General features: G+C 41.5%; 1 protein-coding gene across 1 annotated transcript; it reads left to right on the top strand.

Moving 5' to 3' along the window:
• Positions 1–27,725, top strand: pxylp1 (2-phosphoxylose phosphatase 1). The gene is made up of 6 exons (XM_085371114.1): positions 1–65; positions 4,549–4,707; positions 17,520–17,708; positions 19,124–19,250; positions 26,221–26,360; positions 26,471–27,725. The coding sequence occupies exons 2-6, from the start codon at positions 4,626–4,628 to the stop codon at positions 27,496–27,498; spliced, it is 1,566 nt and encodes a 521-aa protein (XP_085227240.1). The 5' UTR covers positions 1–65; positions 4,549–4,625; the 3' UTR covers positions 27,499–27,725.
• Positions 27,726–27,783: the final 58 nt, after the last annotated feature.

The following is a 27,783-nucleotide window of genomic DNA, read 5'->3' as shown; positions in this document are numbered from 1 at the left end:
CAGAAGCGCTGGATTCAAGTGCTTGACCCTGTTGTCCGTGGCTCTGACAGCGTCAGTTCTTCCAGGTAAGGAAAACAAAAAATAAAATATTCATTTGCTGATGATTGTAGCTGTTCGAAAGTGTGCAACTAGTGTTTCCTTGTTCGTCTTTTTTTGGAGCGAGTCGGATTGTTGATGTGGCAACTTAATGTATTCATGCTTGGTAACACAAAGCTACGCTTTAACATAATAACTTGCCCTTTTTCCAGCGCTTTGAAGCAACAGGTATAGACGAATAAAGTGAAAGGAAGTCGAGTCACAGTAACCCTGATAACACTGGCAACAGTACTGTATTGTCCATAAAGCTGTCAGTCAGCGGGACTGCTGAGGCAACATGAAAGATTAATGAACGCCAGCTAGCTAAATGTTAGCTAACTAGTTAACTAACGCTAACAGACCCTTCTGTCCCGCATCTCTCAAGTACTTCCGTTTTTTTCTGTTAGTTAAAGCGTGACTCTAGATAACTCAATGTTATTTGACTCCTTTATTTTGGATTCTTTGAGTTCCACGTGAAAGCATTGTGCAAAGTAGCACCCCGTTAACTTAAAATAGGCCTCCCTTGTTCATTAAAAAAAAAAAAAAAGATAACAAGCATATGGATTAAATCAGAGGCGGAGGCAGGCATTTGATACACCCGGGGTTTAGCCCTAAAGGGTAGTATGCATGTGGGATGGGGGGGGGGGGGGGGGGGGGTTAGAAATGGCTGAAAGATTTTTTTGAGTTTTGTTAAAAAAAGAATGACTTCATATAGCGAAAAATATATATCACATATGCAGGACACCTTAAACTAGGTTTTTAACTAGGCAGCAAGGCAGAACAGAATCAGGGCTGTATCAAGACACGTGGACTAAACCCCAATTCAACCAGACCCAGAACTGATCCGGAATTAAAGCAGGACTACAACAGTTCAAAATCAGGACTACTTAGGACTTAATCAAGACAGAACCAGAATCAGAACTAGATGATAGTAGCACTAAAAATCATCATAGAGCTGCACTACACTTATTTTTTAATTGTACCAAAGTCCACTATTTAGAAAAGTTTATATAATTATTTAGCCTTGTTGTGCAAACAAGTCTGCATAACTTAATAAATACAGAATTTGAAAAAATAACAAACCTAAAAAGAAACACTAGGTATGAGATACACGAGTACCTATGATACGGTGATACTTTTGGTAAACAACCATTTGACTAACATGTGTTTCTCACCTGCTCTTGTTCCATCTGCTCTGTCCTCATTCTCTCTCCCTTTCCCTCTCTGTTCCTCTCTCTCCCTCTTTGTGCTGACAATCAAGCCAAACACCAACATAATCAAATATACAGTTGAAACCAGATATTTACATACTCTTCAGATAAAATCACAAACACTTTTTTAACTGTAACATCAAATCAGACTAAATGTTTATTTTTTTTAGATTGATAAATATAAAAAACATATTTGTTAACTTTCTATCTGTATTTCTTAATTATAAATGGCACCAAATTGTATTCAAAATTGAGCCACACTTATGGAGCTCCACAATTCTTTTCCTGGTGTTTTGGTTTCCCATTTTAAAGAAACGGGCTCTGTGTTTTGCCTTATATGCATCCACAGCTGTGCCACCAATTTACTCACATGGACTCTACTAACCTATCAGAAGCTTCTTCAGCTCAGAACAGAATCGTCTGGAGTTTTCTTATTAATTAACAATAAACTTAGTGTATATGTACTCCTAAATTTGATGAAAGTGATAAAAATAGACAGCTCGGTCTCTTTATTCTGACATTTAAGTAATTCAAAAGATATTTCAATATTTAGGGGGGCAGCACGGTGGTTAGCACTGTTGCCGCACAGCAAGAAGGTCCTGAGTTCAATTCCAACATCAGGCCGGGGTCTTTCTGTGTGGAGTTTGCATGTTCTCCCCGTGTTTGCGTGGGTTCCCTCCGGGTACTCCGGCTTCCTCCCACCGTCCAAAGACATGCAGCTTGAGGGGATAGGTTAATTGGAAAATCCAAATTGCCATTGTGTGAATGTGCGAGTGAATGTGAGTGCGAATGGTTGTCTGTCCCTGTGTGTTGGCCCTGCGACAGACTGGCGACCTGTCCAGGGTGTACCCCGCCTCTCGCCCTATGACAGCTGGGATAGGCTCCAGCGCCCCCCGCGACCCTGAAAAGGATAAGCGGAAGCGAATGGATGGATGGATGGATGGATTTCAATATTTATTTACATAAAACAAAACAAGTTTACTCTAAATTAATGTTGTACAGTGAAAAAATGTTTTTGTGTTTTCCATAAAGTGTATGTAAATATCTGGTTTCAACTGTGAATATACTGCTGTGTATTGAAATTCCTCTTGTTTTGCATAGAAATATACTGAACAACATACAAAGCATAATATATAAAATAACATCTACCTGAGTTTTTTCTTTGAAAGAAGCCCCTTATGCCCATTCTTGTATATCAGTGCATTACTGAAACAGATTTATTTAGCCATGGAGGGAAACAACTGAAACTATGAAATAAACACATGTAAGCTAAGACTCTCTAAAGAAACAGCATTGTTGTTGTTCGGCTTTTCATTTCGCCATTTGTTGATTCACTTGAAGAGCAAGAAACGTAATATGGGTTAAGTGATCCATTTCTTTTGTGATACACTGTCATATTGACATTATTTGTACAGTATGAATGATTTGCTTTGGTATCTTCAGTTCTCCTCTGTTTGCCTGGCTGCGCTTCTCCAACAGCACACTCGCAGGCAGCAGCTCCCCCCGCCCCCTCGCTCAGTGTCTGAGCTCGGATCATACCAATATTAGGGGGGATTTACGCACAGTCGTAAATTCCCACAGTGTGCACTATGTGCTTCGAATATTGTGTGTAGTTTTTGTTTTATACAGTTATCAGCCAGGCATCTAACTATGAAAAAATCACACCCCAAAAGACCCCGGGCTTCTGAAAAAACAACCCGGGCTTAACATAAGTGTATGTATGCCGAAACATCCGGTACCCCCCCCCCCCCCCCCCCCAACCCTAAAATGCAGTCATACTTCTGTTTTTAAGACCACCTAAAAAAGGGTCGATTCCAGGAAACCTTTAGGTGGGCTCAGCCTCTGATCATAATGCCCATGCGTAAAAGTGCCTTGCAGTAATATTAATTGAATATCCTGTTTGCAAAGGTAGTCGACCATTTTTAAATTTGCAAACCGTAATTTAGGTGGTTACACATTACAGTCTTGCCTTAAAACAGTCTCATTAGTTGAATGACCTGTTGCAGTTTTTAAGTATAATTCAGAATGAATAATCACAGATTTCAGTATAATACATTGGCTTTATGGTGGACTCTTTAGTTATTGAACCCAGGGCAAAGGATCAGCTATGTTTACCAGACACCGTTTCAGTCTCCTAACCACATGCAGTAGAGGTAGTCCACCAAATCGTCAAGCATTTAAAGCAGCATTACTCCATACTGACTGATCCATATTCATTTACAGCAAAATTCAAACTGAATAACGGCTGCTGCTGGCCAGTGACATGTAACATCCATTTGACTTGAAGTCACCTGGAACTGTAGCTGTGCTGTAAACAAATAATGAAGCCAAGTGTGACCAGAATAAGAACAGCAATCTTCAATATGCTGAAATAATAAAGTACACAAGCTCGCTGGCTGGTAACTAGCAATAAGCCAGAGGACTGATGGCTTGGGAGGCTCATTAATATAACTCATCACTAGCTTAATATTCATTAAGCAATTTAGAGAGCAAATATGCATAAGCATATTTCCTTCGGGATTAATAAAGTATTCTGATTCTGATTCATACACTTTCTAAGTGACAATGATGCCCTGCATTTGCAAACCAATTTGCACTTTTGCTCTGTTTCAGGCAAAGTGTAAATCTGCACCACTGATTTGTGCGACGAAATTTTGTCTTTTTTTTCTGCTGCAGCAACCAAAGTCTGATTTATTAATGACAAACCAGCACTAGATGCATCATGACATCAAGAACGCTGGACAGTTAAATGTGTTTTCATTCTGTCACATCTCCAGTCGATGAGTTGAAAAATGATCACATTAGATGACGATTTCAGAAAAGTGTCTTAGTACTACATCTATGTGACAGACAAATGTGGTTGTCTGGTGTAAATTCACATCAAGCGAGTGGACGTGGTGTTTTCAGCGCCTGCACACGCTGTCCAGTTAGCCCGAACCGCTTGGAGTATTTCCAGCAGAGACAACACATCTGATGCACGCTCAAATTGATTCTCCTGAAACAGTCCGGAGCTTGTGCCAGAATGGCTCAGCTGTGCTTTCGTGAGGTGTCCATTCATCAGCATTTGTTTCATATGGGCAAATGTATTATATCAGTGAACTTCATGACATAAAGGGTTGAAAACCTTTATCTGCTGATATGTTTGAAATATTTGAAATGTTGTGAAGCACAAGGAGAAACAAGTTTATTGCATGAAACTTTCAGGGGTGTCAGGCAAAGGTAAAGATACTGTTTGACATGGATTCCCTGGCTCTGTGTCCAGACTGCAGGGTATTGGACTTGGTCTGGATGGCTGATGGACAGGGGCGCAGCAGACCAATCACATGATCAAATGACAAGATGCTGGCTCGTAACCGCTTCCTCCTCCTGGTGGTGGTAGGTGGAGCAGCGCTGGCCATCCTCAGCCTGAGCCTCCAGTTCTGTAAGTACGGTGTGTTTGAAGTGTGATGTCCGATTTTTAAAGATCATTCATGTAATGAGTGAAGTGAGTGATTTGTTTTTTTTGGAGGGGTCGGGATCATGGACCATTTATTTTATTTTTTATTTTGAACTCTTGTTGCTATTAAAGAAACACTGAGGTATAAACTAGTGTGTTTTTTCTGCTATTTCCTCTTAAGTTGCTTCTGTTATTTTTTTCTTCTGCTTGTGGTTTTGTCTTCACACATGCATATCCTGTCATTGCTGTCCCATTCAGGAGACCCCATTTGTATCTAAACAAAGCAGAATCCCCCATTGACTGTCTATTAATAACCAGCAGCACCAGTGGCCCTCTGTCGATACTCTGTCGCCCTCACATCTGCTGTGGAATGTCTAGGTGAACTCAATTGTGTCTTTTCTCAATCAAGTCATTGTCCAGCATCCCCTTCAGGTATTGTCTAGATAGCATATCCCGGCCGGCCGCAGTGAATGCAAGGAAACCACCGCTCTGTAAAAGGAGACAAGCTTGCCCCGCTCTGGATGTGATTTGCAAGTCGTGCTGGTGAGAAAGGGAATATTGCTGCTTGATGAAGCAGATGGGGTGTGGTGAACAAATTGCAAAGCTGTTTTGCGCTGGCTTCATGAATACCCCCGAAGCAGCACAAGTGTTAATAGCGACCGCAAGCTTGTGTCTGGACGAGCGTATAGGATTAGACTGCCATAAATCACACTCACAGGATTATGCTGGTATTTTGGACTTTAAAATCTCCTGAGCTGTCCTTCATCAGCTGTTTTAACATTTTGTCCTCGTATAAAAAAAAAAAAGTCAAGTGTAAGATCGGGTGCTGAAATGACTGCATTTACTGCTCCTTTATTATTCCTCATATTTTGCCTTGAATGACACAAATTTGGAGTTTAATCTTTTGGAAAATAATGCAAGAGCAAGCTGGCTGTGACTCTTGCTCATCTAGTTATTGCACTTTGGGACCTTAAATCCAGACTGTTTTTCTCTGGCTCTCTCCCCTTCTCGCACATAATAAGAAGTGGTTGAGCATGTTGGAGGAAGCTGCTGTGTAAGTTAATATTAGTGCCATGCTATCAGTCTCATGCTTGTCTCCTAGACTGCAATTTTCTTGTTTGTAAAAGTGCCAGATACCCCTCTATAACTCAGTGTATTTAAAAATGTTATAAAGTGGAGATGGACTAATATATCAGCCAATATCAGCTTTGTTGACTGTGTGTTAGCAAATGATATGACATTTAGTGTTTAGCTGAATATTTTTATAATAAGATAAGATAAGACTTTATTGATCCCACAACGGGGAAATTTTTGCATCACCCCAGCTCAGGTACAGATATATGAAGGAAATACAAAAATACAATTAAGTACAATCAATGAAAAAAAGTAAGATAATACACTATATACAATGGTAGCATACACAGTATGTGATTATGGATATAGTTGGAAATATGGAAGACATAAACTATATAGCTTGGAAGGTCATGGAAGGTCCATTATGCATGAAGTGGTGACCGTGGATGTTCACAGTGTCCAGTGCCTTATGACATCGTGATTGAGGAGTTATAGAGTCTAACTGCTGTTGGGATGAATGATCTGTGAAAGCGCTCCTTCCTGCAGCGAGGGTGTTTCAGTCTCTGACTAAAGGAGCTGCTCAGCCCACTCACATACTCATGCAGTGGGTGATGTGGGTTGTTCATGATGGATGTCAGCTTTACTAACATCCTCCCCTCACCAACCACCTCCACAGACTCCAGGGGACATCCCAGCACAGAGCTAGACCTCCGCACCAGTTTGTCAATCCTGCTCCTGTCCCTGTCCGTGCATCCACTCCCCCAGCAGGCCACTGCATAGAAAAGGGCAGATGCTACCACAGTGTCATAGAATGTCCTTAACAGAGTCCTGCAGACTCCGAAGGACCTCAGTCTCCTCAGCAGGTGGAGTCGACTCTGGCCCTTCTTATACAGGACGTCTGTATTTGTAGTCCAGTCCAGTTTATTGTTGAGGTGAACACCCAGGTGCTTATAAGAGTCCACTATCTCAATGTCTTTCCCTTGGATGTTCACCGGTGTTGTAGGGGGTGACTTCCTCCTGAAGTCTATGATCCTTTGTCTTGCCGGTGTTGATTTGGGTCATTTCATTTTGGTCATAATGGTCATTTCATTTTGTTTTCCCACAAAAAACAGTAGAAAACAAAAATAAACAAGCAAAAAGACACTTTTTTTTTCTTTTTAAAGGTACAGTGAATAATTTGCTGAGGTTCTTTGATAGACAAAAAGAATGTTGTAAGTATAAATATACATTGATTAATGTGTCTTCCAACAAACTGATGCATTCTTATTAACTTAGAATTATTCTATTGAAAATATATAGGAGCGGTCACCAGTTTGTGGAAACCACCATGTTGCTCGACCATCTGGAATACAGTAACTCAGTTGGATATCAAAGTTCCCCCTAATCTGGTTTTATTTATGTAGTTAGAGACCGGGCACATGCATAATACGCCTTTTAATTAATTCAAAGGTTTAATATTTGTACATGTATAATTTTCTCATCATGTCTTTCTCCATGTCCTCATCATCTGCTGCCTCCACTGCTTTCTCTCCTTCCTCATGTCCAATTCATCCTCTCCACCTCAAGCTTCATCTCTTGAACTGAACTCAGAACTCTTAACACATGAAAACATGCATCAACATGCTTGCTTATTTTGTCATAATTACATACGGTTAGCAGATTAGACATGTGGCCCTCCTGTCTCTGGACGCCTGACAACAAGCCAGCTAAACAACAATAACAACTGCTTATAGGCTAACATGACGCCAGCTAATATTAGGCTTAAGTGTCCTAAAATCACACGTATCTTCTGATAAACAGTTTGACCACATTCTCACATTGTATGATACTTTATGCACCAAGTGTAACTAAGATTTTAAGATAAGATAAGATAGAACTTTATTAATCCCTCGGGTGGGTTCCTCTGGGAAATTCGATTTCCAAAAAAGCACAGCACCGACAGAAGTTAGTTACAGAATGTTATATATATATATATATATATATATATATATATATATATATATATATACACACACACACACACACACACACACACATACAGACACATATATAAATACAGAGACAAATATAAATAAAATATACAAAGGGGATAAATAGAATAAATAGGAATAAAAAATAAAAATACAAGTGAATTGCACATTTCAAGTATTGAGTCTATTGCACTGTTGACTATTTACAAAAAGTATTGCACAAGGTATTGTACAGTGAGGTGAAGAGGCACTACAGCTTAGTTGTTCCCCCCTCCTTTGTCCTCCTGTTTCCCCTCCCTCTCCCCTCCAGAGAGGAGTTAAACAGTTTGATGGCGTGTGGGACAAAGGAGTTTTTAAGTCTGTTAGTTCTTGTCTTGGGGAGAAGCAACCTGTCACTGAACAGACTCTTCTGGTTGTTTATGGCCGTGTGCAGAGGATGCCCAGCATTGTTCATAATGTCCAGCAGTTTCTTTAATGTCCTTTTCTCTGCCACTGTCACCAGAGTGTCCAGCTTCATGCCGACCACAGAGCTAGCCTTCCTGATCAGTTTCTCCAGCCTGGATGAGTCCTTCTTTGCTGTGCTGCTCCCCCAGCACACCACAGCATAGAAAAGTACTCCAGCAACCACCGACTGGTAAAACATCCTCAGGAGCTTCCTGCAGATGTTAAAAGACCTCAGCCTCCTGAGGAAGTACAGTCGGCTTTGGGCTTTTTTATACAGGTGCTCTGTGTTGCATGACCAGTCCAGTTTATTGTCCACCCACAGCCCAAGGTACTTGTACTTGTTGACTTTACAGTGTACATTTAATATTGGGATCAGCCCAGAATTTCACATTCATGGCATCCTCATTACTTGATATCGTCCTTTTCATTAACAGTATTAAATTCTCTGGTTTCTTAGCTAAGAGAGAGTTCTTGTGGCTTATCAGGACTTGTATTTCAGTGTGGGATTGGAGATGTGACCCACAATTCAGTCAGTCAATGCAGGCAATTCCTACACCCAGCTACATTGATCTAATAATGTTCAGCCCAACGTTTATACTGGTGCAGAACAGCTGGCCAGAAGCAGTGCAGAGGTAAATCGACATTCGTCCTGGACAACACTTGGCACACATGAGTATCAGGTCTCTGCTTTTTGATACATTCTTGCTACCTTCAAAGATCTGAACATGAAGGAATACAAACATGGACTCACTGGAGGAGTCTCACTGAAGGTCAAGTCAGCAACTTAAATCCACAAGCTCCTCAGATAGCTAACTAGAACTATTAAGATCAATCAATAGTCTAAAGCAGGGCTGCCCAATCCCAGTCCTCAAGAGCTACTATCCTGCAGCTTTTAGATGCATCCCTACTCCAACACAGCTGAATCAAATGGTTTGATTACCTCTTCAGCATGCCATCATGTTTGGCAAAGGCCTGATAACAAGCCATTCATTTGATTTGGGTGTGTGGGAACAAGGATGCATCTAAAAGCTGCAGGACGGTAGCTCTCGAGGACCGGGATTGGGCACCCCTGGTCTAAAGTATGTCAGGCTAACTGGTTTACCAGCATATCCATGGCTTAGTCTTATAGCAGTCAAATGAATGGTTGAATTTGTAAACTATACAGTGCTATGGTGCTTGTGCAGATGTGCCAGATTACCGGGAAAGAACAAAGCATGCCATGGAGACCAGAGGAAAGACAACCACCAAGACAAAGATAGACAAAGCACAAATTACAGCAGCGTTGTAGTTGGGAGGAGTGCAGCAAAACACAGTCTGGAAAAAAAGACCTGTAGTTAAGCTCACAAGTAGCAATCCTCCCAAGACAACTGTTTATGTTTAAAACTGCCCTCACAAACCTTTTTTTGATCAGTAATACTGCTGAAGAAAAGCTGCTGTCATCATTTATTCATCACAAATAGAAAAAGAATTGAGCCATTATCCAGAAAAAGCATGGTACGAAAGCATGAGGGATTTTCTCCTCATGTTTAATAGATGGTCAGCTTCTGTTTTTGTTCCACTTTTCTGCTATTGCTCGGTTCATCTGCTCCAGTGCTGCTCTTCCTTCTTACCCCCAGCCTGCTTTTAAGAAAAAGCCCATCCTTATTTTTATTGTTGTTTGTTGATCATTACGGTGAGAGACAGAGTGACTGAGGATTATTGAGGGCGGAGTAAATGAGCCTGTCTGGCTCCAGACTACCTCAAATTAAAAAAACCAATACATGCTTTAGAGCACGGCAGGCAAAGGTAGGGGAAGGGACTGACAGGGAACTCCCAGAGGACGGTGATGACAGTGTTCTGGGGCACTCCAGAGAACTCAGAGTAATCTATTTTGAGATGTAAGCAGCAAAAGTAAAGGTGATGCAGAACTTTGTGAGAGTCAAGCACTTCTAGAGTGTCAGATTCTGTGAGAGAGGACTGCCATGGGAGGATATAAAAGAAGAAGAAAGGCAGGTTGTCTGTGAGGTTTACACAACGATAAAAGAAAGTCCCATAAGTATACCCTTCAAACAAAGTGCTGTTTGGACGGATCAAAAAAGACTGAAAGCTTCTTTTCAGTGTTTTAACAGGCATGGGCATCACTTGACTTTTTTTTTTTTTTACTTTGGAAATGATAATCTACCAATGAGTGTCCTTAAGTGTTTAATAGGCATACCTCCAAGCACATGTCAAATTCCTCTCTCCACATTTCTCACATTCCTTCCCTTGCAGTCACTACCAGCGACAGTGATGGTGTCTGAGCAAAATCTGGATATGCTTTTGAGCTACCAGTACATGCAGTGAAAATGCTATGGAAAAAAAAATCTTGTGGAAGGGATTGTACTCAACGGCCCACTTGTCTTTCTGAACATTTCTGAACAGCTGATTCTACTCTATAATTTCTGTGGCCATTGAAGTTCCACTTAAGAAACCACGCCTTCATCCAGCGTCTATAATTAAAGCATTGTCTATCTTTTTGTTCTTTTTATATTTATTCTCCAAATAATTATTTTCCAGCCATTATTAGCCCAAATGTGCAACAAGAATCGTGTCATTTCAGTCCATTTCCAGAGTTGCTGGAGCAGAGCTCACCAAAGCGGAAAACCGTGAACTATGACTCCATCGTTCATGAGTCTTAGTGTGGTTTTCAACACCATCAATCTTGGTATCCTCTTAGCTGGAAACCATCTGGAACGTATGTGGTCTGGCTCTCGTTTAGAAATGTTAGAACTGCTAGTCTACATCTTTATTATTTAAGGTTAAATATGGTGAGGCTCAAGGCTCTGTTCGTGGTCTTCTGTTTTTCTTGCACTATATAAAAGCGTTGCCCTTTTGCTATGGTAACCTGCTGATCATCATTCCCTTCACTGAAAAGGAAAACAGAACAAATAGAGTGGAAGTCATGGCTGTATGAATACAGTTGCATTACTTTTGTGGTGTAAGAAAAGCTGTGCAAACAAGTAAAAGTCTTTCTTCTGCTGGAAATCATAATTGAAATGCAACCCCCCCCCCCCCCCCCCCCCCAAAAAAAAAAACAACAACAACAAAAACAAAAACAAAAAGACAAAACAAACATCAGTAATGGAGTCAGTAATTGTACATTACTAACAGCAGCATCTGTAAAGCTGGCACTTTTATTAGTAGACCAAAGACAGCTGTTAGCAACATTGTCATTTTTATTATCATGTAAAGAAGCTGCCCATAGTTTCTCTTCACCTGCTATTTTTGCACACATTTTATGAATGAAGCCTGTATAGCGATACCATCTCTGTGATATCACATTCACGTTACACTATGACTGAACACAATGCAGCTAAAGTCTCGGACCATATCATTTGCATCCACATGATGATATCTTACAGTACGGGCATCTCTGAAGACACACATTCCACACTTTTCTTCTACTTATTCTAGACACAGTTCTGTTATTGGTTTACAATAAGTGACGCCCTACAGAGCTGAAAAATGAAGCTAACGCAGAAGAAAAAATAAAAGCAAGTTAACAGACTGGTATATGAAACATTTTAGCCTCTTTGAATAGTTTTCCCTTTTATAACAGCTTGTTCACCTGCCCTTTATATTCATTATTGTCAATTGGTTATAGGCTTTCAACATGTATTCTAAAGAAGTCATCGGACATGACCACAAGGTGCGTAACTGAACGTATCTATAGACGTCTGGGGGCATATAGACGCTGACTTTTTATGCCAAAGTACAAAAATTGTTACAGCAAAAGTCACTCTATCTTAGAGTGTATCCTACCCGAGTGTCCAAAACTCCCAGCATTGGTAGACCGTGGACAGAGTAGGCATCATCCCTCTGTAGCAGGAATGTCAAACTGCTTTTACGTTACCCACTTTAATCTTAAGTGGGTCAGCCCAGTGAAACTTCCCTTTCTGTCATTCTACAGAGGTTTCTCTGCAATTTAATCCTAGTGATGTGTTAATATAACATAGTAGTATATACGTGTTATAAAATATAGACTGAAAAAACAGGAACTTTTATGTCATTTAATTGTTTATTAATTACTTTGGTGTAGTATGGTCATCTGAGCCTCCTTCACATTTTTCAAAGCAGTCCAGTCTTGTCAGGCCAATTCTGGCCCCCAGGCCTTACGTTTGACTCCCCTCTTCTATAGGCTGTTAAATACCCCAATTCTTTCATCTTTGGGCTGAAGGAAGAACAACACTCGGTGTCTAAATACTCAATCAACAATCTCTTTATTCCATACAACACTTTGAGCATAAAGCGTCCGAACAGGAGGGTCCACCAGATCTTGAAATGTCTGACAGTTTCTCACATTCTTATAGCTTCAGCCTCCCTCCAAAGTCATAAAACCTAAACATCCACATTCTTTCTCTCTCAGTGAGCCTAAGTTATGACCATGGCTTCCTGTGTAGTATGTTCTGTTCTTTTCTAATCAGACAAATAAGGCCATTATTCTCTGAAAACAGTATTTCTTATAAATCAGCAGTGTAATGCATCATAAAACAATGCAATTCATTCACAATAAATCAGCAGTCTAACGTAATACAAATCGGTCTAATAAATCTAATAGTTGTCACCTTCTTCTAAGTCAAGAGTTAAATGCAACGTAAAACTACATAACGATTTCACAATCTTTAATTAGGGGTATAATGTGGCATAAGATAATATAATAATCTCACAAGGCTCAACTGAGACTAGCCTTTACTGATAGTAAGAGCCCATCAAATACAGGTGTTGCTCTTAAAAAACATTCATTACATTGGGTGGATAGAAAATACGGAACATACGGATGTGGTGTTTGTGAGTGTTTGCTGTGGGGCTGTTTAGTCGCTTGAAGTAAAACAGGCTGATGTATTTTGATGAGATTGGATTTCAGAGTAAGAGTCAGCTTGCTGCAAATGCATGACAAACAACATTTAGACGGGTATTGAAAATATGACTTTAGAGAAGATGTTCAGCCTTTCCTGCCAACATTTCGATGCTATTACTCATCCTCAACAAAACAGCTCAAAATACTGCAGAGCATGATACGAATAGACCTAGTGTAGTATAGATATGCATTAAAGACAAATTGTGGTGCGGCCTACATTTTTAATGCAAAGCTATTCAACTGTCAAGCATACTAAATTAAATGGCTTCACTAATTATTAAAGTGGCCTGTTGTAGACTAACTGTCTGCACTGTTCAGACATATTAGCTGGAATATAGATTGAGAATATTCCCTCACTCTATCCATCAGCTTTCTCTAGTGCTTACTTTATGCCAGGATGTATGAGCTGAAATGCATCCCAGCATGCATTTTGCCAAATGCAGGCTTCTGGAACGGTGCCAGTCTGTCATAGGCGTAACACACTGACAGACTACCACGCTTTACATTACCTGTGTGTTTCATATGGTTTATGACCTGTGGGGCTTTTTGCCCATGTGGTGTTGTTTGTTTGGCCCAGCGTTAACACACTTAGTCAAGCAAGGAAGAGTAAAAATTGCCACAGGTGCTGCAGTTATTGTCCTGTGAAGTCAAAGTAGTCCAATCTCAGTGAGTAGTATAGATTACATGTGAGTTTTATCATAAATTGTAAATACAGAAAAATCAGAGTCTTGTGCATGCATAGCCTAATTTTTTTTCTGGTAAATCTTTTAACCATACAGATTCATTTAGAGCTTTTGAACTGTGACGGTCATGCAAATCATCAGTGTGGTTCAGTTGCTAGGACATGGCAGCTGTGCATGGCATGATAATGGCATAACCTAAGTACAAAACTAAGCTGATTAGGTTGTTGGTATTGATGTTTAATATAGATGCTGTAGACATGGACATGCATTTTGTCCTGCAGCCCTGAACTCTTTCTAGGACTTAGATGACAGAGCTGGATGTAAGAGATCAAATGAGGTATCCTGATGATTTTGATAATTGGCCTTGGGGTCTTGCATCCCCAAGGCCAGCTAAACCAGACCGTAGGTGGAGTAGAAACCCAACACTCATATTTGCATTTAACGATGATTTAGCATTTCCATGTTTTCTGTTTGTTTTCTCCAGATGGTTCAGTTTCCACTAACATTTATATAATAATTCTAACCAAAGAGCTGCTTTGCCACCCTAATGACAAAATAAATCCGACCAGATACCGGGTATTAAAAGACTCAGATCTATATCGGGGGCAATCAGGAGCTTATGGGTGCTTTTGCTGTAACACTGACCATTAGTGATTAATGAAATGCGAACCACGAGGATGTTAATCTGTTTCGTCCCTGTGGATTGTTTGTAAAGCCCCATAGCGCTGCCTCCTCCAGCTGTGAATGATTTCATTCTTGATGAGCTTTTCTGTCACGAGTTGTTCCATTCACGTTCACTAGACATAAGGTGAGGATGCAACAAGTCCTGGCTGCCTCCAGCTGCTCATTATGTCTGTACTATGAGTCAATATTTGCTCCATCTTTTCCACTGGGCTTTGGTTACAGCAGTGCTGACAGTACAGTGTGCTCTCAAATTGGGTACTATAAGTGGGCACCCACCTTCTTGATTTGAGGCCAAGCCACATTCTCTGAGTATCTTTATACTTCCATAATCACAGCGGTGCTCTACTTGACACAGATGTGTTTGTGTGCGTTTCTGAGGCAGAGCCGCCTGTTTGCCTTGAGGTAAAAATCAGGCTGCGTGTTTATAATGATGGCCTCACACATACTCAGAGGTGGGAGAATTAACAGGGCAGACTGTTTAGCTTTGAGTTTGTGAGTCAGGATGCGTGTATGTTTGCATGCTGTCACCTTTGCTGAAAACACTCAGGTAGCCCTCTTCTCAGGTCTGACGGAGGTGGAAGGATACTTGGAAGGCATGTTAATCGAGCCACATTTAGCATGTCTGCATGAATTTGTTGTGTCCCGTGTGCGTAATGCTCTGTTTGCCGTTTCTGTGTATGCACGTGACAGTGTCGGGCAGGGAGTAACAAAAGCCCCATTGTGGAGGCAACTGTGACTGAACTGGCCTCCAAACGTTTGGTTTTTCCAGGCAGACTGTGTGTGTGTGTGTGTGTGTGTGTGTGTGTGTGTGTGTGTTGCTGGGAGGTGGTGGTGGTGGTGGTGGGGGGTAGCAGTGTATGGGGGCACAGTGAGTGGAGGAGGACAAGTTATGGTAATGAATGAGCTCCAGTGTGTGCAGTCAGACCTCGAGCTACTGAACGGTCGTCAAAATGCTCTCCACTCGTGTCGCTGAGCTTGTCGTTTTTCTCATTTGTGGTGAGTTTATGTCCAAATTCAAAACTTTTCATGAAGACTTTCATTTTTTATTTACCAAGACAAAGACATCAGGCTTTGTCTTGGTAAATAACTGTTCTTAGATGTTCTTGCTTGTTCTATGTTCTAAAAGTCTACCAGCTTTTCTAGTATTTGTGTACTACAATTCTTAGACGAGGATTATCATGACAAACCTGTTAAGAAGCATTGACAAACACCTGTGACAGGTTGTGCTTTACGTACATCAGCTGCACAGATTGTGTGTGATAATATTGTTGTGCTGCTGAGGGAGATGTGAGATATGGCTCCATTCAGCTACTTTTACTAAAAGCAGAGCTGTTTGTCTCACTTTTTAAATATTTATTGAGTGAACTATTGTGTTTTCCTTTTGATAATATTTACTTCTAAACCTAACTGAGTGGAAAACTCATAATGCACATGCACCAAAGTAAAACAGAAAAAAAGGGATTTAAAAGATACTGATGTTGCGAGTCAGTTTGTTCTAAAACCAAGGATCCTAAAAGCAAAAGCTCAGGCGCTTTAAAAACAGCAGCCAAAGCTCACATTTGAATAGCTGGAAGCAGCAACAGTCTGGGTTTTCCAATTGATAAATGCCTTTAAAGGATTATTTAAATCGGGTTAAGGTAATAGGCAAGATTTAATTTTGCACATATGCACAATGGTTACATTGATGGGCCATGAGGATATTTAATGTCCTTTCAGAGCGGGACATTAGAAAGTATGGAGTCTTTCACAGACAGCTCACAATGCATGTGGCAGTTAAACAAATGGAAAACACGATCCTTGGAGCAAAACTGCAAGGCAGTTCATTTGTGTAGTACATTTCAATAAAGTGGAAATTCAGAGGGCTTTCTCAGGGTTTAAAGGCATTATGGTAAAATATAAAGCAGGCATAAGGCAATCTGAAGTTACTGTATAAAAAAGGTGTAAATACTAGTGTGAAGTACAAACAGAAGTAAATATTTGAGCAAACTGTACGGTCTTGATGAGCCCCGCTGGAGACACGGCGCTGTGTAACATTATTTACACTCTGTTGTTGTTTTCAGTCATTTCACTCTGAGAAATGAAAACTCATTAGGTCTTTTATGATGAGGCAGACAGTGGGCCTCTCTTTTTCTTCTCTGCAGCAGGATGTAATGTTTACACAGTTGACTTGCCAGCCTGGAGAGAGTGTGTGTGTGTGTGTGTGTGTGTGTGTGTGTGTGTGTGTGTGTGTGTGTGTGTGTGTGTGTGAGGGTGGGGGTGGGGGTGGGTGGGTGGGGGGGTGTGTGTGTGTGTGTGTGTGTGTGGGTTCAGCCTCTTTTTCTTCAGGGTTGGATCCATTTAAATGATCCTTCCAGTTCCCACTGCCGCTCCACTCTCTTTGGACCATTTCTCCTCGGGTTCACAGGTCAGCCAGTGCCTAGGCAACACTGTGGTGGCAGTGAGGGGGTTTTAGGATACAGAGCTGTTGACATGGAGATGAACTGAGATGGAAATGGTTTTCTCAGATGTCTGTGTCTTGCTACTCCATTATTTTGTGGTTTTACTTTTCTCCTCTATTTACCATTAGATGAAAACCTTTTGAAACTCGTGCTGCCAGGTTTTAGACTCCATCTTATTATTATTACTATTATAAGAAGGTACCATGATGGCACCATGTTCAGCACTATATATTTCCCTGTCAGCTGGCAGGACCAGGTTACTGTTGTGAGCATAATTGATATCATAAAGTTGGCTTTACAACATCCTGCAGGGACCCACGTAAGCATGTCCACCCCAGCTACTGCCAAAAATAGAATCCAGTTTTATGGAAAACACTTTAAATGTTGTACACAGATTAATGAAATAGTAAAGTCCCATGTTGATCCCTGGGCAGAAGACAAAACAGTACTATTTAGAGTTCTAAGCCAGTGAAGCTGCTCACTATGATGCTTTAGATTGATGTTTTTCAGTTTTCCTAATTCTTTCATTTCTCTTTCTACCTTTACTTTTAACTTCATATATATATACATAAAAAACATATATATACTGTATTTCTACCTGTTCTCATGCCACTTTGTTTCTCCACAGTGAACCTGATCCCCACCACACCGATAGTGGAGGAGCGCCCTTTCCATGCTGCGGATGGAGGTATCGGGGTGGCTGTGGGGAAGAGCAGAAAGCGAGTGTTCCCACAGCCTCACACCCAGGAGCCCAACCCCATATTTGAGGCTTATGGGTACTGCAACATTCCCAACCGCACTGAACAGGCCTGGGAGGGTGAGACCTGCACAGTGACACAAAATCAGATTTAAGCAAAATCTGAAAAAAAACTTAATGCTGTGTGTGATTGTGAGTTTGGTTATGTGAGAGACATATTGTTGAGGCCGGCTCTCTCTTTGCACGAGTCAGAAGCAGATTTGATGGACAGCACAAAAAATGCTTAATTTAGTAATAATGTCAGCTTTAGTGTGTCAGGGCACGAGGGATGTGTTAATTTTGGAGACGTCACTTCTCCTGGACTGCATCATCTGTAATGCTGCAGCTCCATCTCACTACAGCACAGCTCTGTTTCTAGCCTGAGGCAACCATACAAATATCCTGCACTGTTTGAGATGAGTTACACAAGCAACCGCTAATTCACTGCGTGGTAGTTTCTCTCACCGGAGGAAAATAAATCACGTTCATCATTTAGATTTATTAGACCACCTGTCATAAGAACAAGAAATAATAAATAATCATATATTTTTTTAGACAGTTTCAGACACTGGACAATAAATCACTAAATACTGATTTTCCTGTTTGGCTATGCAAGTAAATAAGTGTCATTTTGCATCTTAATCAAAAATTAATGTTCTTTTTTATATTTTTCTTTTTTCCACACATACTTGTGGATCAACCATTACGGAAACATAAAAAGTATTTTTGCTACTTATACTTGTGTTGATTTATAGCATCTGTGGCATAAAGCTAGATTTGACAGACACTGTGCATCCAAAGTTATTAACATGCGCAGTGGTGTTTTTTTTGTTTTAAGGTGGTGAAATGTTCCCAAGGACACACACTCATTTCCCTGCATCTCCTATCTTCTGATTTGACTTTTAAATAACTCACTTACACTCACAGTCATACACTCACAGACAGTGCTCCAATTTCTTTGATGTGTCTCATGTTGCTGCCAACTCCAGCCTTAGTTGATGCCCCGAGCAGAGCACTTTTGCTTCAAATTGTCTCAAATCTTGTGATATTTTTTGTATAGTGCACTATATGCTAACTATCTCTGCCTTCCATTTGGTACTAGGTTAAAACAGTGAATTTATGAGAACTTTAAAACTGAAAATATTTCTCCCTTGTGTGTCAGAATGAGTACATGTTGGACTATGTAACAAAAACAACAGTGATAGTTGGGGAAACAGCTCTGTGGAGATTGCCAGAAACTCTACGGGAGATAATTCGATGTACTTGTCGCTAAGAGTCACACTTTGTAAAGTGATTGAATTGTTGATAGAAAGAAATGAACATACCTGCTCTAATTTCTTATCATCATATTCCTGCTACATCCTAATCTAACCACAGTCTTGATGCTTGGATAAGTAATCTGATATCTGCTAACAAAAGGGAGAATAATGGCGAATAATGGTGCCTTTTTCCACCGCATGCATTGGAAAATTGCTGAAGATGGTCTCCTCTGACAGGTCACAGTCCTGCTGACTACAAGCTGCTGTCTGTCCATGTGATGATTCGCCATGGTGATCGCTATCCGCTTTATTCCATTCCCAGGACCAAGCGACCCGCCATTGACTGCACCCTGTCCACTAGCAGGTACACTCACGTTTCCCATTAGATGAACAAATACAACCTGCAGCATTTTTTATTAATCACATTCTTATTCTAACATGATGCTACAATAAACCTCAAGAAATGTTTTCTGGACTGATCTAAAAGTGTAGCGGAAGCTGATTAGTGTGGTGTTTTACTCTTTTAACAGAAGGGCAAGAGCATGAGTGGCATAACTAAAGTGTTACAGTGGTTTCTACAGTGTGAAAATGAAGGCTTTGTGCCCACTGTTTTAATTAAACCAGATTGGAGAATAGTGCTTCCTTAGCAGTAATCTCCCAGCTATGAACTCTGGCCCCCTTTGTCTAATGGTTGGCAGGAAGACCTGATGGGAAGTGGGTGAGAGTGAGACACCAATTACTGAACCAGGCTTTGATATCCTCCTACAAAAACTGCTGGCTAGATAACAGCTGTCAGAAAATGAGCTCAATGAGAAAGCAGCTTTAGATTTTTTTTTTGTGTGATGTTCAAGAGCCTCACAGCAATTAATTTGCATCACAGTTGGTAAATCAGGACCTGTATAAGCATTAAACATATGAATACCCCAGACAGTCGCTTGGTTTTCCAGCGATTGCAGGCGGCAGGACAGAAACTCCCTATAGAAATGCGTGGAAGCACACACACACACACACACGCAGAAATTAATATTGTTATCTTCCTTTATTCATTATGCTCCATTCTCCAGACTTTACAGTGCGTCTGCTCTTCCCGGCTCTGCAGCTCAGTCAAGAGGGGGCTAGACAAGGCTTCCTGATAGGAAGTTATTAAAAGCCAGCTTGCCCCTGTGCTTGAGCTTCAGAAGAGGTCTGCTTCTGTGTGGTTGTGTTCACTTCAGTTATTGCAAATGCACGTTGCTATGGCAGTTTTTCTTGTTATTCGGTCAGATGGGTTTTGTGCACTCACACTCTGTGGGATTTTGGACCATATGGTCAATAAATTCTCTGTGACCGGTCGTGTGTTTGGGCTGTGTACCTGGCTTCAGATTCAGTCACTTCTTAACTTAATTCTGCACCAAGCTTTAAAGCAGCAACATCAGCTCTGCACATCTGGACAGTGCAGGCCACATGCCAATCTCTCAGGCTGAAACAAAGGGTTGCATTTCAGATTAGTTAGTTGCAGCTGATATGCAATGAACATTTGATTATTAAATATAAAGCGTCGCTCTGGTTTAGGCGGTTTATGATCAAGTACCTGCAGGAATAGAATAGAATAGAATAGAATAGAATAGAATGCCTTTATTGTGACTATACGGTTGTACAATGAGATACAGAATAACAGCGTTCCCATCAGGCGGAGTGGCAATTTGTTTTTAGTGCTTATTACTGAATATTGACTTTCAAAGATTTTTGTTTTGTCTTTAATAAAGTAGTTCTCTACTTGGATTGTATTTTTACCACATAAATTCATTCACAAAGATATGTAGATCCACATATATGAGCCAATGTTTGTTATTTGATTATATATTTGTGTCTAAAGTGAAATTTAAAATGAGTAAAGAAGAGATGGAGGAAACACCTTCCACCAGGTTATTGGAGTTTGTTCTTCAGAGGCAGGACTTCCCTGTTGGCAACTCTACAAAATCAACAACCAGCTGATCTAAGCAGAGTCGGGCAGAGCATAAACAGTAATCCATGACTAGTTGTGACAGAAAAGTAAAAATATATTTAAAAAGCACTGTCACATCATCTTAGTAATATGGCCATGCCCATAGCAAAGCTAGCATATAGCAGCAGATTTTGGATTTGATGCGTTGTCTTGTTGTTTGGTGTTGAACTGCCTTCACTGTGGAAGAATTTAGTGTTATTTGTATTCAAGACTCAACTTGCTAAATATCTCAAGTTGCACCACTACCCTAACTTCCGTTCATTGTTAGTCCAACCGTCTGCAGTGGTACAGTACACAGTGACCATGGTGCTACACATGACATATAACAGACAGTCAACACAGGACTACATAAAGTGCAATGTTCAAAAATTGCAAAAAAACCCCCAAAGATGGTGCAACACCAGACAGAACAGAGCGATACAGACACAAGACAGTGCAGTCACAACAGTGTAATTAGAAATGTGCAAAAGACTGCGTATTGTGTAAAAAGTCTCAATACTCAGTCTTGTACTATAATACTACTACCAACACAGAAGTGTCCCATTATCTTCGTGTTTATCGGTCTGAGAGCATCCCCACTCTTCTTGTTTTGCTGCTGACCAACTGGTCCTGACTAATCCTGACTCTTCCCGTCTCATTACATCACGTCACATTCTCCCTGCTGGCTGCAGTGCTGTGCGTTTTGCTGTTTTGAGGCCCTCTGTATCATTCAGATACACCCCTCTGAGTGGATCTCTCTTGATTTTTCTCCACCTCCACCGTCTTGGATTGCAGATGGTTAGTCCTTCTGATCTTGTGAGCTGCTGTGAGCTGCACGACCACTCTAAGCAGGAGGACGACTGGTTCTTTGCTACGGAATCATCAAAGCTACTTTGCAAATACATATTCACAGAGGAGCAACTAAAAAGCAGAAAAAGCTTCATGCACACATGTATACATACCAGCAGACTGAGATAGAAGCTCTTTAAATGTAAAGTTATGTACAGAGAAGCCTGCACAAAACTGCCTGGTTCTTATCTTCGCCCAGTGTGATATAGCAGCCAGTGACAACACTTTACAGGCCCAGGAACAACTTCTTATGGATGCAGTGCTTCTCTCTTATGACCATAATTCCACGGTGCCGCTCAGGCTGCCCAGGAACACCACAGAATATGATAAAGTCCAGCATGTGAAACCTGATAAGCTGAGAATGGACAGGTTTCCTAACCATGCTGAGTTTGCTGATAACAACCCTTTGATTGAGAGTGGGCATTATTTAAAAGGTCTAGACACTAAAATGCTACAATAATATGAGTTTCCTCAGTTTTATTTATGCAGGATTAGTTTGTGGGGAAATAGCTAGTTCTGTGCAAAGTTCAGCATTATAAGGGGCATTTTAATGCTTGTATATATTTAGCTGAACCATCAACTTGCTCTTCTGTCGCCACACATTTTGCATCTCCCCGTTAATATTCTGTGTAAACACTCACCTCTTTTCATTTTTGGCTGTAACTAAATGACCATCATGACAGTGTGTTTCATTTTTGATGGCCATGTTTTCAGTGTCAGTCCTCAGTCTATTTAGTCCCAACTGAAATATCTCATCTGTTAAAGATTTATGAATAAATACTCCATCCATCCATTTGCTTATCCTTTTCAGGGTCGCGGGGTGCGCTGGAGCCTATCCCAGCTGTCTTAGGGCCAGAGGCGGGGTACAGGTCGCCAGTCTGTCGCAGGGCTAATACGTAGACACAGAAAACCATTCGCACTCATAGTCACGCTAACATTTTCTCACGTTTACAACGTGGTTTAAATTAAAACCACGTTGTAAACATGACATTTTTATGGCTGAATTTTGGCATTTTTAACCTAAGAGGTCATGGGGATGATCCACTTGTGAACTGTGAAGCAAACTTCAGCTTTGTTTCAAGGGGGGTTGGACACTTCCTTGTTGGCTTCGGTCCCAAACATTGCTGCTTGCTTGGTCACCACTTCAAAATTCTTTTCAGGTGTAGATCTCAGAAAGCTTCATAACCTAGCTGAAATGCATTTGTCTTGCTTTGGTGAGTCTGTTGTATGTCTTGGTTTATTCTGGTAATAACATAGGTAGTTCTGTTTTTATTTAGACCAGCATGTAATTACAGGGATCTCAACTAGCATATGCCCTGGGCAGGATCCTTACAGAGAGCTCAGCAGTGTGTGTCCTTGTGTGTGTGCGCCTCTGTGTGTGTACCCTGGCACCAGCTTGTCGACCCACTGTCTCCATCTGTGGTTAACTGAGCTCTTTCATCGGGGAACATCTCTTCTCTTCTTCTTCTGCTTTTTCTTCTTCTACCAATGCAGTCTTTGTCCAGGTTTTTGTCTCCCTGAACCAGTCATCCGATTTGCTTTCATCCCAGCTTTGACCACACCATCTCATTCCCTTTTTTATTTACCCCACCCCCTCCACTCATGCTACCTCTTCTTTCCTCATCTCTCCATCCCTTCCTCCCGCCACACTAATCTTTCCCCCCATCCCATTCAGTGATAATAATCCCTGCTTAATGTAATTGGGCTGTGTAATCTTTGGTTAGCAACAATCAGCCTAATAGACAGCCTGGCTGGCTCTTTGTCTGCACTAGTGTCCCCATCCGCTGACATCCAGTCTCCCAGTGTAGCCAATTAAAATGTGAATTGTCTCAAACTCCCTAAAGCAAAGTCATCAGTTGATGGCACCGAACTGGAGCACTTGTGGGCACTGAATAGCACATATTCAGTGTCGTTTAAGGGAGTATTAACTTGTGATAATGCAGAGAAAGGTTTGGTTAAATGGTGACAACAGCTGCTGATGCAGCATGATAGGAAAAGGCAATAATGATTAAAAAACTAAGAGTTTAGTGCTGTGAAGCCTTTGTTTTGGCATAAAAAGCACAAACTACCCATTGTCATCATGCAATTGTCCTTTGTAATGTAGCTGCTAGCTGTAGAGCTGCGTCACAACAATCACAGGCATGATTTAAGGGTAATGACGGCTCTGTGTGCGTGTTGTTTTTTTTGTTTTTTTCTAAAACGGCTCATTCCCGAACCAGTATGTAATCACTATGGAAACTGTGTATGTGCGCATGACCCGTTTTAATCTGAGTGAGCTGAACTGCAGCTCCCTCAGATTTGTTATATTGAACTGTAATCTTCAATCATCTCTAATCTACTACAACTTGGATTGCTCCTCTCGCTGCCCTCATCCCTACGTGTTTGTGCGTGCTTGTATGCGTGCTCGAGTGGGTGTTAGGCTTTGTGCGTGTGTACATGTGTGCATTTCTCCCAAGGCAACAAATTCTTTCATCTTTTTATATCTCCATTTCCCGTATTGCCTCCCACACATATTGAACAGTGCTGCTGCTGCAGAGCAGTGTTGTGCTGGAGAGACACCTGGTGGTGAATGTGGGGAGTGGCACCACATGCTGCGACTGATGATTATTTTCGTTACAGGTTATCTTATCAGCTTTGTTAAGATTTCTAAGATGGCAAATGACAATTTCATAATTTTTTCATACCCCAGTGTGATGTTATAAGATTATGTAAATTGTATAATACAAAAACATCCTCACATTTTGGAAGCGCGCTGTACATTTTATTTATTTATTTATTTTTTAAATATAATGCAAACATAATACTGGCAAGGCAGTGAGAAGGGCCTGGTTTGAATCCACCATCCTTTCTGTGTGGAGTTTGCATTTGTTCCCCGTTTCTGAGTGGGCTCTCTCCGGGTACTCTAGGTTCCTAACATGCAGTTAGTGGGGTTAGGTGTGAATGTGAGTGTGAATGGTTGTCTGTCTCTCTGTTGGCCCTGTGTGGGAGTCTGTCCATGGTGTGGATCTGACTTGAATAAGTGTAAGAGGATGGATAATACTAGCAGGCTTCATAAAAATTACTGCAAAGCCTCAATACATAGACTTAAGTGATGCATTGGCTTGCTGTTTTAGCTTTACTGCACACCAAGAAGGTCCATGGTCTGAATTCACTGGCCCTCTGGGACCATCTGTGTGGAGTCTGCATGTTCTCCTTATGGCAGCTTTGGTTCTCTCCGGTCCACAGGGAGACTCCCACAGTCCAAAGACGCGTTAGGTTAACTGGTGATTCTAAATTAGCCGTAGATGTGTGTTGGTCCTGTGGTAGACTGGCAACCTGTCCAGAGTGTACTTAACTTTTTGTCCCATGACACCTGAGGGAGACCCTGTGACTGTGAATTTGATAAGGAGAACAATGATGGATGTTTCAGCTTTACGAGTGTTTCATGTTTTGAGGGGGAAAAAGCATTATTATATTAATACCTTTCTTTAGTTATTGTATTATTCCTACTAATTTATTAACCTTGAGGATTTTATAAACAATTCATTATGTAAGTCAGATTTTCCATTAAGATTTAAAAGGGAGTATTTGTATTAGTTTTTATGCATTTAAAATCTTTTTGAGTGGACAACAAACATAAGCAGGATTAAAATGAGCAAGCATCATGTTAGCAAAAAGGTTAGACACTCAGGGGTCACACAGCTGCCTGTCAATGGTTAAAGCTGAAATATGAACAGGAAGTTCTGTTGAAAGGTTAGAAGCAGTTTAGAGAGTTAATGTTTGCCTTTGCAATGCTGCGTTATATGGTGTAATGACATGAGCTAAAGGTTATTCCATGTGTGGATCTACTGGATGACTTTTTTTTTTTTAAAGCAGCTTTAGTAAGAAAACGCTGAGTAAATGTTTAAGATTGAGCACAGTTTAATTAATCTGTCCTCACAAATATTGCTGTACACATTTGCTTGGTAAGTGGAAGGTTGTTGGTTCAGTTCCAGCTGGAGACACAAATCCCCTGTGGGGCTGTGTCAGGAAGGGCATCCAAACATGCAGCACTGCCCACTGTGGCGACCCCTTGTGGCAGCAGCCGAAAGTACCTATAAACAGAACTATTTGAAACAATTAATCGCATTCAAATACTCTGTTTGTCACCCTTTACTGAACTTGATTCGGGTATTGTGTAGAGTTGCTGAGAATGAAGCTCTGCTTGGTTATTTAGATGTTACATTGAAGTCACTTATGATTGAAAATATTATGATTAGTTTGAAATATTGTAATTGGACTTTTTAAGTCATTTTAAATGATTTAAACTCATTTATCATCATTTGTCAACTGTGACACTTCTGATCAATTTAACGATGTCTTTAAGATCAAAAAGCTGATCTCCGTTCAGAAACAAAGAGCAGCTTTTAAACTGTCACGTATTTCAGCTGTGTGGGGAAACCACATCCACCTGAGCAGCAACGGAGGCTTAAGTCTGTGTTATGTGAACATGAGACCATGGATTACATCTTTAACTCCTCTTGTCTTTTCTACTAACCCTCAGGAAACCCTCCCACCCCCTGCTGGACCCCTTCATCCATCACATGGGCCTGGGGGGTCGCGGCCACTGGGAGTCACCTCTGGGCTCGGTTCCTCGTCTGCCCAGCCACAGTGCCTGTGAGATGGGAGAACTCACGCAGACAGGTGACAAGAGCAGTTGAACCGAACTCTTACAGACATTGTTATGTGTTGAGTACTCACTTAATTTATTCTACATCATTCATGCCACGTTTCATTTTCCCATCGTTGTCCAGGTGTGGTGCAGCACCTTCGCAATGGGCAGCTCCTCCACCACGCCTACAAACAACACAGTCTCTTCCCTTCTGATTGGGCGCCCCGTCAGATCTGGGTGGAGACCACAGGGAAGAGTCGCACTCTTCAGAGCGGGCTGGCCTTCCTCTACGGTTTCCTTCCGGACTTTGATTGGACGAAGCTGACCGTGCGTCACCAGTGGAGCACGCTGTTCTGCAGCTCGGCCTGCGACTGCCCTGCCAGGAACAGGTACCTGGAGGAGGAGCAGAGGAGGCAGTATCAGCTCAGAGCGGCCGATACTGAACTGGAGAGAACTTACATGGATATGGCACGAACTTTGGGTCTTCCCACTCGGCAGCTCCGAGCTGCAAACCCCATAGACTCCCTGCTGTGCCACCTGTGCCATGGCCTTTCGTTCCCATGTGTTCCCATAGGGGATAGTGGCGCCGGCGGATGCCTGACTATGGAACAGTTTGCCGTGATCCGACGGCAGCAGCTGGACGATGAGGTGGACCGGAGGAGAGCGGGGCTGTACCACAAATACGCCATCCTGGCGATGTATCCCTACCTCAACCGAACCGCCGCCAAGATGGAGCGGATCGCTAAGAGCATCGAGGCTGGTCGTGAGCCTCGTTCCGGGGGCGAGGAGGTCTTCACTCTCTCTTCAGCCCATGATGTCACAGTGGCTCCATTGCTAAGTGCCCTGGGTCTCGAAGAAGCCCGGTTCCCAAGGTTTGCAGCAAGAATTGTCTTTGAACTGTGGAAAAGTCCCTCGATGATACAAGGCCAAGTAAAAAAGAGAGGTGGAAAAGGTGAGAAGTCAAAGGCCAAATACGGCGAAGCATTCATCCGGGTGCTGTACAACGGCGAGGACGTGACATTTCACACCTCCTTCTGTCGCCCACACGACCGCCACGTCAGCCAGCCTCTCTGCCCTCTGAAAAATTTCCTGTCTTTTGTTAGGAGAGACATGTTCAGCGTTGTCAATGCCACCTCCTACAAGGAGGCCTGCTACAGGCGCCCTGGTTGACAGACTGAGAGGAGGGCGACTGAGTAAAGCTTGATGGCAGATGGTTGTACTTTCATTTAGAATGTTTTTGAAGACGGTGTACTCTTACTCTGCTCGTAGTGTCTCCACATTTTATAACATAGTCCTTTTACATTTCTGAGCATGAAGTGTGACACAATCACACACAACATGACCTTCACTTTATAACCTTTCTACAAGCGTACGATCATTTTATAAAGATCTGTTCTCGACTCTATCTGTACAACACAAACAATTCAAGGGAAGTTGAACAGCACTCAGCCACTT

Source organism: Diplotaxodon limnothrissa, linkage group LG14, assembly GCF_057381915.1.
Source record: "Diplotaxodon limnothrissa isolate DT_005_m linkage group LG14, D_limnothrissa_male_GT1.1, whole genome shotgun sequence".
Lineage (NCBI taxonomy): Eukaryota > Metazoa > Chordata > Actinopteri > Cichliformes > Cichlidae > Diplotaxodon > Diplotaxodon limnothrissa.
Note: the sequence above shows the minus strand (reverse complement) of the source record. Positions and strands in the feature narration are given on the sequence as shown.